An 11,428-nucleotide genomic window follows, 5' to 3' on the forward strand; every position below is an offset into this window, starting at 1 on the left:
ATGGTGCTTGGGAAGAAATAATAATCTCATTTTATAGTCTGATACTTTTATTGAACTTCAATACACAAAAATATCCTCACTTGCAAAAACAGGTAGGCGTAAAACATCGGGTTACTTACTTCCAAATATTGGACATAGATATATGAAGATAATGCTAAATAATGTCATAGGATTTCTGCATTAAAATACTCCTCAGGAAATTTTAATGGCCTTTGGCCTGCTTATTTAACATTCCAGTGGATAATTTCTGAGCACATATTAGGTATACATATAAATATATAAATATTCATGTCAGAAGAAAAGACAAATAATTGCATATTTGAGAGCAAGAACAAAATATGCCTCTGTTGCATGAATCATATAAAACTGTTGAACAGCCACCCTGTTACCTTTCATTCTGTTTGGGATGGGAGGAAACAGGAGAAATAAAGAGAGTGTTATTAGGGAGTTCCACTTCTGAACAAAGAATCTGATACAACAGTCAACTGAGAGTTAAAACAGAAGATTCCCATTTGTTTTTCTCTCCACTTAAATATTTGTTCAGCCAGTTCTTCAGTCTCTGTCACCAACAAATCCATCTTTGTTAATTCACTGTCCTGGAATATAATGTAAGAATAATTAAATTTCAAATAGAGGAACATTTTGTTCAACATGCGCATTTATTTCCTGCCATTCTTCCAAGGAGTTCAAGCTGGTGTACATATTTCTCCCCTTTCTTTTATGGCAGTGCAAAACCTTGAGAAGTAGGCGAGCCTGACAGCAAAGAAACCCTGGCCCAAGGGCATTCAGCGAGCTTCACGGTAGAATGTGGCTTCCCAGATCCTAATCTAATGCACTAACCACTCCTTTGAATGACAAAAAGAAAATGTTCTAGGAAAAAATCATAGTGAACAAAATATAACTGCTTCAATGGCTGATTACGCACAGAGGGGTTTCTCCCATTGGGCAAAGTGGGCAGTTGCCCAGGGCGCAGCCTTGTGGGGGGCGCAAAAACAGCAGGTTTGTTTGTGGGATTTTTTGTATTTTCAGTGTTTTTCCAATTTTGGCCTGCAGAGGGCATAGTTTTTAGGCTAGCTGCGCACCACCAAAATTTCAAGGATTTTTCAGGAGACTCTCCTGATAATATCACCCAGGTTTGGTGAGGTTTGGTTTAGGGAGTCCAGTTATGGACTCCCAAAGGGAGTGCCCCCATCCCCCATTGTTTCCAATGGGAGCTAATAGGAGATGGGGGCTACACCTTTGAGGGTCCATAACTTTGGACCCCCTGAACCAAACTTCCTGGCTCCTATTTAAACCTAGAGACCCCCAGATTCTCCCTTTAAGGTGGATTTAAAAGGAGAATCTGGGCTCCCTAATTTAAACACCACTGAAAATAATGTTGTTTGGGGGTGGATTCCAATATCACTTGTTTAAACTAGGGAGCCCAGATTCTCCTTTTAAATCCACCTTAAAGGGAGAATCTGGGGGCTCTGAGACTAAACTAACTTTGTTGAAGTGATGCTGTTTTAATTAGAGGGGGGGACTGGATACAACACCATAACATGTTTTCATAGCAGTAATAAAACATTTTGAAAGCATTTTGAAAATGTTTTCACAAAAATATTTCTGCTGTGTTCAGATTTGTGAGTTGGGGCATGTTCTATAATGTGATGGTGACTTTGAAACAACCTGGTGGAAAAAATCTTTGTGTGGTCACGGTGGGGGAGGGTGGCGGTCCATGGGGGGGCATCAAACCCAGGTTTTGCCCAGGACTCCAGTTTGCCTAGGTATGCCACTGATTACGCACGAGGTGTTTGCTATGGGGTAGAGGCAAATGTCAGCCACGGCAAGATTTTTTGTACGGATGTATTTCTTCTAGCCCCACTTTCTCTTTCTACTCTTTCTCTGTGGCAAGCAAATCCACCTATAACACAAATTTAATTTTGTTTCACTGCCAGACCAGGATAGATTTGCCAGTGGGCACAACTTTGCTTTGGACCTCTTCCCTCTGCCCACAGCCAGTCCGCCTAGTCTTAGCCCCCACTCCCTCACACTAGTTTGCACGCTTCCCCTTTGCCCTTATTGTCCTTTTGCAGTTTGCATGCCGCCATAACCACCACCACCCAGCCTGATTTCCCATCATAAAAGATAATCAGTGTTTGGGCAAAGTATACAAATGCCATATTCAATACTTTTCTTTAATAGTTTGCCTTTTTATGTTGATATAGCAATAGATCTATTGGTAAGATTAAAGATAAAAATTAATCATATTTAAAATTAAAACAAGCATGCACAATAGAGAACCAGCAAAACATTGCCGCTCCCCCCAACACAAGCAAAAAGTCAGCTGATGGGTAATGCCGCCTTGCTGCAAATGGGGAGTGATTAGGTGTGTTCTAATGCCAAGCATTGCAGAACTTAAGGAATGCAGTAATTCTCTCTGAAGTTGTGGGAACCTCACTATGCATAATCAGCCAATATTTGTCACACACTACAGAGTGACATCCGTTCACACTGTTTCAGGTAAGATGGCTGTGCACAGTCTCTCTTATTACAGGGGAAGCTAAGTAGTACTTAGTTGTCTTTACACACATTGTCTCATAACAAAGACCTGAGTTATAACTATTCTGAAACCAAGAAAATTTAATCTTGAGATTTCCAGCTCATACGGTTACAACTATAAACCAGCTGCAGATTGTTGAGGAAAATTGCTACACAAAATTGTCTCATTTGCTACTCACCATTTTCTTTATAGTCGGAGGTATTTGAGGAATGCTCCTTATTGCTATTAGACGAGTTTCTAGTTTTTGAATGGAAACCACTGCCAGCGCTAACAACTTTACAGCATATCTGGAGCATAAGGAACAAGTGCAGATAAGACATGCAATTACAAAACTTAAATTCCATCATTTAAGAAATTGCATCTGGTAGGCTACTAATATTGCTAGTCTTACAAAAGCTTGTAAATTCAGGCAAAGAAAATCCATCCCCCCACCCCCCCAAGTTTGAATTATGTCTGAGCCAAGCACAAATTCATTAACTGTACATTAATATATGTTTTACATTGCTGATATACAATGTAATTGTTACACTTGTACTAAAACTATCAGAAATATATTAAGACACCTACTCTGGAGGATAGGGTAGAAGAGGGGAGAACAATGTGACAAGACTTTGTAAGTCCCAGAAAAGTGGGATTTAGATTTTAAAAAGCAAACCAGAAATATTATTTGTAAGTGGATTATGTCAATACTATATTTCATTTGTAGAAGAACAAGTTAAACATAGGTTGGACTGTTTGTTAATGGCTTACCTGTGAAAGTCAGCTTCAATGGGCAGACTGTCTTGACACAATGATTTCATTAGCCTCTGCCTAAGAGCTCTTTTCTCTTTCAACACTGCATCTAGGTGCCTATTCATCCCTTGAAGAACTTGGCATTTCTGAGCTATACAAGATTAAAAAGTATTTTGTCAAAATTTAATCAGCTTCTACTTCAGTGTATGTCCTTTGTAAAATATATTGGGTTAGATCCAGTGGACTTTTCCACAAGTGGAACAATTTTCACTTTCAAAGCATGACTTTTCTACTGCTATGTATAACATACTAAAACATTCCCAAGCACAGGATTGTGGACTTCCATGGTAGGAAGAAAGTCTATGGGAAAAAACCTTCCACCTGTCAAAAAACTCCAGTGGATTGAAGCCATTTGGTTTTTCAAAGGCACATATTTATAAAATACTAACATTAATTACGTTAACCTGTATTTTGTAACAAAAAAACATAAATCATTCAGCATCTGAAAATCATGTCAAGACATTCTTTATCAAGGAGATTCTGAAGAAAACAGCAGCAACAGATAAAGCCCAAGTGTTCCCCACCCATGTTGGGGTTCCACAGAAATTTACGAAAGGTCCTTTGACAAGATGAGCAATAACACACAGGCTGCTGAAAAAGGCAATTAGTCCAGCATTACTAGATTAGTATGATTTAGAGGTATTTGGGATGATAGAAATTTTGAAAATCACTGTAGCTGAAAAAGAGAATTTATGCTGAAAGCAACTATGCATAGAAGAATGGCTATAAATAGACAATAAAGGGGTTTCTAAAAGGCATGATATCTTAGAAATTATTAGTTATAAGAACACAAACCATTATTTGTTTAAAAGTGAACATATACAAGGACGCCTTATATTTGTCTACTGGATGCTTCAGGTTTGGGTGTTTCTGTCAGGAATGGCCTTCCATTTCTTCTTCTTTGTGAGACCTTGCCCAGATTGTTGCACTTTGGCTACTAGATGTTTCTTGGAAAATCAAATGCTTGGTCAGCAGTAACCAGTGGCGTACTGCCCTAGGGTCATGGGGACACCCAAGTCCCTGGGCACACGCCTTTCGGTCACATGGGGGGGGGGGCACTGGACACCCTCCTCACGTGGTCAAATGGCATGTGCCCCTGCCCCCCAGGAGCCGGCCTGCAGGGAGGCGGGAAGGTGGGGCTCAGCAGTGGGCTGCTGTGGCATCTGCCTGCCGCCTCCCCGCAGGAAAGCTAACTTTCTAAAGTTTTCAAAAGCCAGCTTCCCTGCATGGAGGCAGGAAGGTGGGCCTCGGAAGCATGGCCCCACCTCCTCCCCATGCCAGGGGGTGTGACTTGGGAGGCATGGCCCCGCCCCCAGTCTCCATGCAGGAAAGCTGGCTTTCAAAAGCTGGCATTCCTGCACAGAGGCGAAGGGGGCGTAGCTTAGGACATGGCTCTGCATGCCCTGTGCCTGGGGGTGTAGCTTGAGGGAGTGGCCCAGCCCCCGGCCTCAGTGTAGGAAAGCCAGCTTTTGAAAGGAGTTGTCTCCAGGTGCCATTTCCTCCCCATACGCCTCTGGCAGTAACCAAGATAGTTCTAGAGACTACTTAACCAAACACACTATTAATAATTCTTGCAATGACCAGAAAAATAGAAGCTTAGTAAAGATAGAACTTAAATTAAACCCAGTATTCACAGCTCTTAGAAGCAAATAATTGTCTTCAACAACGATACACTTACTCAGGTAGAATGGATGAACAATATCTGCTGTTTCTTTTTCTATCTGCAAGATTTCAGTATCCAGATTGTTCTACATGCAATGAAATAGACACACTTTATTTCCATGCAACATGCTCAATCACTTGCCACTGGTTTGATATATATCTTACCGTCTTCAAGGACTTAAACACAGATAATTTAGTGTCGGTGAGAGCCAGTATATTTGGATGAATTGATTAGAAATCTGTTCATTGAAATGCCATCTACCCTTAACATCATCTCTTCTTAGGGTTGCTTACCTACTGGTGGCAGCTAGAGACCTCCCTCTATTAACAACTGATCTCCATGCAACAGAGATCAGTTCTGCTGGAGAAAATGGCTGCTTTAGAAGGTGAATTCTATGGTATTATACCCCATAGAAGTCTGTCCTCTCCCCAAACACTGTCCTCCTCAGGCTCTACTCCCAAAATACCTAAGCATTTCCTAACATGGAGCTGGCAACTCTGTGGCAGGTTCCACATGGGCCAAAAACAGTGGTGTAAAAACAGTGTAAATGGGTTTACATCGTTTTCACACCACTGTTTTTGGCCCATGCGGAATCCTCCTAACTCTTCTGAAAGTAAATTCCAGTACTAGTACTAGCTTCAGCCTCAATTTTCTAGTCTCCTTCTGTTGTCAACAGCTGATATTTCCACTTGAATAGGTGAAGCATTTCTTCAGATATTTTCAGGAAAATAAAAATTCCTAAATATCAGAATAATTTCTAAAATGGATTAAAGAGGCAGGAAGACAACATTAGTTTTTGCAGTCAAGCATAGTTTACTACCATTTCTGTACTAGGTGATAGCTTTTCAAGGTAAATTCCTTGCTAATACAACTGTTAATAAATATGGTACAAAACCACAAAGACAAACCAATGTTTGGGCCTGAGAAAATGAGGTAAAATGATCTGAGAAGTCTTTAATAAAAAGGGAGATTTTCAAAAATCACAGGTCTTTGGAACAACAATGAGAAGGTAAAGGGAGTATCTAGGTGAACCATTCTACATTCTCTCTTTTAAAGTTGTTGATAAAGAGCAATTTTACCATTATATCACATCACATGTATAGTCCAGAGGAAACTGTATTTATTTTTGTCTTCATGACCAGAAGGAATTTGGTCATAATATCAAAATATTATTTTACCTGGTTGATTTCAGCTTGGTGGTCAACAATTTGTTCTGCCTCTGACAGATGAACCAAGCAAGGTCTTGGTTTACCACATGCATCAAGAGTTTCCTGTAATGGTATTATAAAAGTTCACTACAGAGGCATATCTAGGGAAAATGGAACCCGAGGGTAAAAATCTGAGTTTTGCGCCACCCCCATGGGCGGCTGCCCTCCCCCACGTTGACCAAACAATGATTTTTTACACCACGTCATTTCAAAGTCACTATCACATTATAGAACATGCCCCAACTCACAAATCTGGACACAGCAATGGGCCATACCACACAGCAGAAATATTTTTTTTGAAAACATTTTCAAAATGCTTTCAAAATGTTTTATTACTGCTATGAAAACATGTTATGGAGTTGTATCCAGTCCCCCCAATTGGGAGAAACAACATCACTTTCAATGTTATTTAAACTGGGGACCCCAGATTCTCCCTTTAAGGTGGATTTAAAAGGAGAATCACTAGTTTAAACAAGTGATGCTGGAATCCACCCCCAAACAGCATCATTTTCAATGGTGATTAAACTAGGGAGCCCAGATTCTCCTTTTAAATCCATCTTAAAGGGATAATCTGGGGTTTCCAGTTTAAACAATATTGAAAGTGATGCTATTTTGGGGTGGATTCTCCCCCACCCTGAAACAGCATCACTTCCAATGTTTAAATTGGGGACCTCAGATTCTCCCTTTAAATCCATGCCAAAGGGGGTGGATTTAATAATAATAAAAAACCTTTATTAGGCATTGAGAGAATAAAAGAAAGAAAGCAAACAAGCACTGGCAGAAAGGGGGTGGATTTAAAAGGAGAATCTGGGGAAATTTAGGGGGTGCCTGCTGTCAGGGGTGCAATTATTAAGATAGCAGCAGCAAAATTTCAGAATATCTTTATGTTTGGTGAAGTTTGGTTCAGGGGGTCCAAAGTTATGGACCCTTAAAGGTGTAGCCCCAATTCCTATTAGCTTCCACTGGAAACAATGGGGGATGGGGGCACTCTGTTTGGGAGTCCATAACTTTGGACTCCCTCAACCAAACCTCACCAAACCTGGGTGATATTATCAGGAGAGTCTCCCAAAAAATCCCTGAAATTTTGGTGCTGCTAGCCTAAAAACTGTGCGCCCTTCAGGCCAAAACTGGAAAAAACACTAAAATACCAAAACACACAAACGACCCTGCATTTTGGCGCCTGCCACAAGGGGGCACCCGGGGGCAAGTGCTCTCCCTTGTCCATAGGCAGATACGTCACTGGTTCACTGTAAAGAAGTGCAACATGTCACAGGCAACTCAGGTCTCCTTGAGGAAAAGGCTTCAATCCCTGCTTACCTCGGAGCTAACCCCAATGAATGCAGCAGGACTTACTCATGAGAAAACATTTGATATATACAAATACTCTCTATCTTCCTGGCATTCAAGATGGTTTAAAATTCAAATGAACACCTACAACATGAAGAAGGAAAAGGGTGCAAAAAATGGAAAGAGGAAAATAAGCAAATACAGGCAGTGGAGACGAGGCATGCCTTTCACCAGTTTTGGACGGTGAGACAGCTGCAGCCTTGAGCAGGAAAGATCTGGCCACTGTGGTGCATTCTCTGGTAACATTTAGTGTAGATCACTGTAATGTGCTCTACCTGGGGCTGCCCTTGAAGACTGTCCTGAAGCTATGTTTGCAAAATGCTGCAATTAGAATGTTGACTGGGGTGGATCATTAGGTACCATACCACTTCAGCCTTGTTCCATAAACAGTGGCTCCCAATTTGCTTTCAGGCTCAAAGTGCTGGAATTTATTGTTAAAGTCCCATGCAGCTAAGGGACAACACACCTGAAGGACTACCTTTTCCCATATCAGACTACTCATCCACTCCAGTCATCTTTCGAGGGTCTGCTTTAGATGCCCCCACCATCAGAGTATGCATTGATGGCAACCCAAGAAAGGACATTCTTGGCTACAGCATCAAAACTGTGGAACTCACACCCCAAGGCAGCGATGGCGAACCTTTTTGAGACCGAGTGCCCAAATTGCAACCCAGACTCCACTTATTTATTGCAAAGTGCCAACCCAGCAATTTGACCTGAATGCTGAGGTTTTAGTTTAGAAAAAACCGATTGGCTCCCTCTTCCTCTGCCCTACCCGCTCGAGAAGGGGTCAGCCTGCTGTAGCCTCCAGCAAGTCCCACGTGCACCACTCTGAGCCTCTCTAGCATCTTTGCCTCCTCTGTACACCCCCCCCCCCGACAGCAGCCACCCGGAGAACAGGCACCAGGCCCGCCAGCCAAGTCCTCCCTACTCACAGTGGTGCGTGCACATCGTGCTCAGTGGCCCAGGCCAGCCTAGAAGTGTGTGTGTGTGGGGGGGGTGATTTTCCGCCCCCCACATGACAAATTCTGTGTGTGCGTGCCCACAGAGAGGGCTCCGAGTGCCACCTCTGGCACCCGTGCCATAGGTTCGCCATCACTGCCCCGAGGAGATTGGTCTGTCTCCTTCTATGACTGTAATCCATCAGTGGTTTAAGGTTTTTATTTTTGGTATACCGGTACCTCCCCACCAAATAATTGTTACTGGCTTTGCCCCCTGGTTCTGTTATATGCGTTTATATGTTTTTTTATTATTAAATTATATTATGTATACCTTGTTTCAAATGCTGTTTTAATGTTGAAACATTTTGATGTTTGGTTGGAAAAGCAGCATTTAGAAGTTTTATATAACAACAACAAATAACTATTCCATAGCGGTGAGATGGGGTGGCTCCTGCACAGGTAAATTCTGAGGAAAATCTGCAGTTGGTCCCAGGCAAGCTGACGAAAGGGTCTGCCTTGCCTCTCTCTCTGATGCAGCTAGATGGAATAGCTGCTGAGGGAAGTAGTTTAATTATCTAGAATCAAAATATGTAGAAGCAAGCAGTTTTAGCACATACATGACTGTGAAAATGTAACCTGTCATACTAATTTTTCCAGGAACTAATGAATGAGATAAGGAATATACTTTTTTTTAGTTCGATTATTCCCAATCTCCCCACTTAAGAGTAAAATAAAAACATGAAACTCTGGTATTGTCCTGTTTTGTAAAGCACCTTTGTTAACTGACACAATTATTAGTTTATCTCAACATTAAATAGAGTCAATATGGTACAGTAGTTAAGAGTGTCAGACCAGTATCAGGGAGACCAAGGTTCAAATTCCTGCTCATGCAATGGAAGCTCACAATTGAGAGGAAGGCCATCTTGGCAGTAGTTCCAAAGACCTAAATCAAAACCACTCTCTGCTCTTCAAGTATGTGGAGCGCTCCTGGGGATATTTAGGGGAAAATCACGCATATACACACCTCCTTTAAAAAGGAAAGTTTACAGGATACTGTCAAGTCTACCATGCACAGATCCACAGAAAACATAATGGCATAATGCAGAAATGAGAACTTTGAGCGCTTATCCATGTGGCTAGCTAAGTTGAAAGAATGGGTTTTGCTGAGTAACAGAAGATTGTTGGAATTAGAAGGATGTGATATCAGATTAGGATGGCACACCTATTTACAATATGGCAAAGTCAAAGTTAATAAGGATTTAAAACATCATTGTATTAGATGTGCCATACTGAGAGTATGGGGAAAATATAAATCTAGGTTGTATCAGAAAACGCTACTAACGGCTCACAGCACAAGCACTATAAAGATAATAAATGACTGTTGAAAATAAGTGATTAACATATTATAACATACTAGACTGTTTCAAGGGGATTGTAAAATGAAATCAAGAGAAGATTTAACAGTAGAAGGTCATATCTGTTATTGTTTTTTAATGCACAATTATTAGAAATAATTAAAATAGATATTTTAATAGATATAAGAATGAATAGCTTTGAAGACTCCAAGACTGAATTTGAAGCAGAACTACGAAAGGATGATTATTATGTTACTGCCAAAATATATAAGCTTCTGTTGAAATTTGAAACAGAAGAACAAGTGAGAGAGGGTATGATAAAATGGGCCAGTAACTTTGGGTACAATATAGAAATGGGTCAGTGGGAAAATGAAGTCAAAGAGCCTTAAATTTACATTAAATTCTAATCTCAAAGAACATTTCTGTAAAATAAAATCACTGGTATCTCTCACCAGAAAAATTAGCAAAAATCTATCAAAAGGTTCCAAACGTGTGACTAGAAATGTGGACAACATATAGGGGCGGTACTACAAGTATGTGGGCCCCAAATCTGGAAAGGCTTTATAGGTAAGCACCAGCATCTTGAATAAGATCTGCAAACAAACAACCAGTGAAATGATAAGGTTCCTGACTGCCACATTTTGTGCCAGCGAAAGTTTCCTGATCATTTTCAAGGACAGCCCCTTGCAGTGCCCATAACAGTAATCTAGCCTAAAAATTATTACAGCATAGATCATCAGTCAGATCCAACATGTGCAAACAGGGAAATAGCTTTCTAACCAAGCAAAGCAGGGTCTTTTTTTTACTGTCATGGCCACTGTTTCTCCACCATAAGCCGTGAATTCAACAAAACTCCCAGACTTCTGAGTCTTTCAGCAAAAGTTGCACTGCCTTGATGACAAAGACAACAATCCCATTTAAAGTGGCAGACTTTCCAACCAGCATCATATCCATCTTTTCTGGATTCATCTTCATTTTTTTTTTTGTGCAAACTTAGGTGAAAAAAAAGCCCCACTGAATTCAACGGGACATTCATTTTATGGTATACATATATAGGAATGTTGTTGGTTTCAAGAAAGTTATGCAACACTAAAATTACAAGTAGTGACTACTAGAAGTGGTAAATAATAGGGTAAACATTTTAAGGACTCCAGTCCACAATTTCCTTGACAAGTAAACTAATCATTTGGGATTGAGACAAAAAAGCTATAAAGGAAACACTGAACTATTACCAGATCTCTTGATACAACAAGTTTGAAATCACTGAGGAGAGGTACGGGATACTTTTTCCATTCGGGAACTCTAACAATATGAAATACTGAACAGAGGAGGCAACCACCACGCCTTAACCGTTACACCAAATAGGCGACCATGGGACAAAACAACGTGGCACGACAAGAATGGAGGGAAAAGAAGGAAAAGTGGACTAGCTGCCTCACCTGCGACACCGTCCCCAAAGACAGACACCGGGACAGTATCAGTCCAGCCGCCGCGGGCTGCGCAGGATCCCAAGGATTGCACGAAGTCATGACCGAAAGAGTTCGCCCTCTGAATCTGGCGCGGACTTTCCCAGCCATGCG

At 41.1% G+C, this 11,428-nt stretch overlaps 1 protein-coding gene across 2 annotated transcripts; it reads right to left on the reverse strand.

Moving 5' to 3' along the window:
* Positions 1-29: 29 nt before the first annotated feature.
* HAUS2 (HAUS augmin like complex subunit 2) lies at positions 30-11,425 on the reverse strand. Of its 2 annotated transcripts, XM_048484151.1 has the most exons (6): positions 11,288-11,425; positions 6,176-6,268; positions 5,013-5,082; positions 3,293-3,425; positions 2,721-2,829; positions 30-596 (listed from the first exon to the last, which is right to left on the reverse strand). In XM_048484151.1, exons 1-6 carry the CDS (start codon positions 11,423-11,425, stop codon positions 441-443), a joined length of 699 nt encoding a protein of 232 aa, XP_048340108.1. In that variant the 3' UTR covers positions 30-440. The 2 variants fall into 2 exon arrangements, with proteins under 2 accessions (XP_048340108.1, XP_048340109.1); XM_048484152.1 differs by lacking the exon at positions 6,176-6,268.
* Positions 11,426-11,428: the final 3 nt, after the last annotated feature.

Source organism: Sphaerodactylus townsendi, linkage group LG02 (assembly GCF_021028975.2).
Source record: "Sphaerodactylus townsendi isolate TG3544 linkage group LG02, MPM_Stown_v2.3, whole genome shotgun sequence".
In the NCBI taxonomy this organism is placed as follows: domain Eukaryota; kingdom Metazoa; phylum Chordata; class Lepidosauria; order Squamata; family Sphaerodactylidae; genus Sphaerodactylus; species Sphaerodactylus townsendi.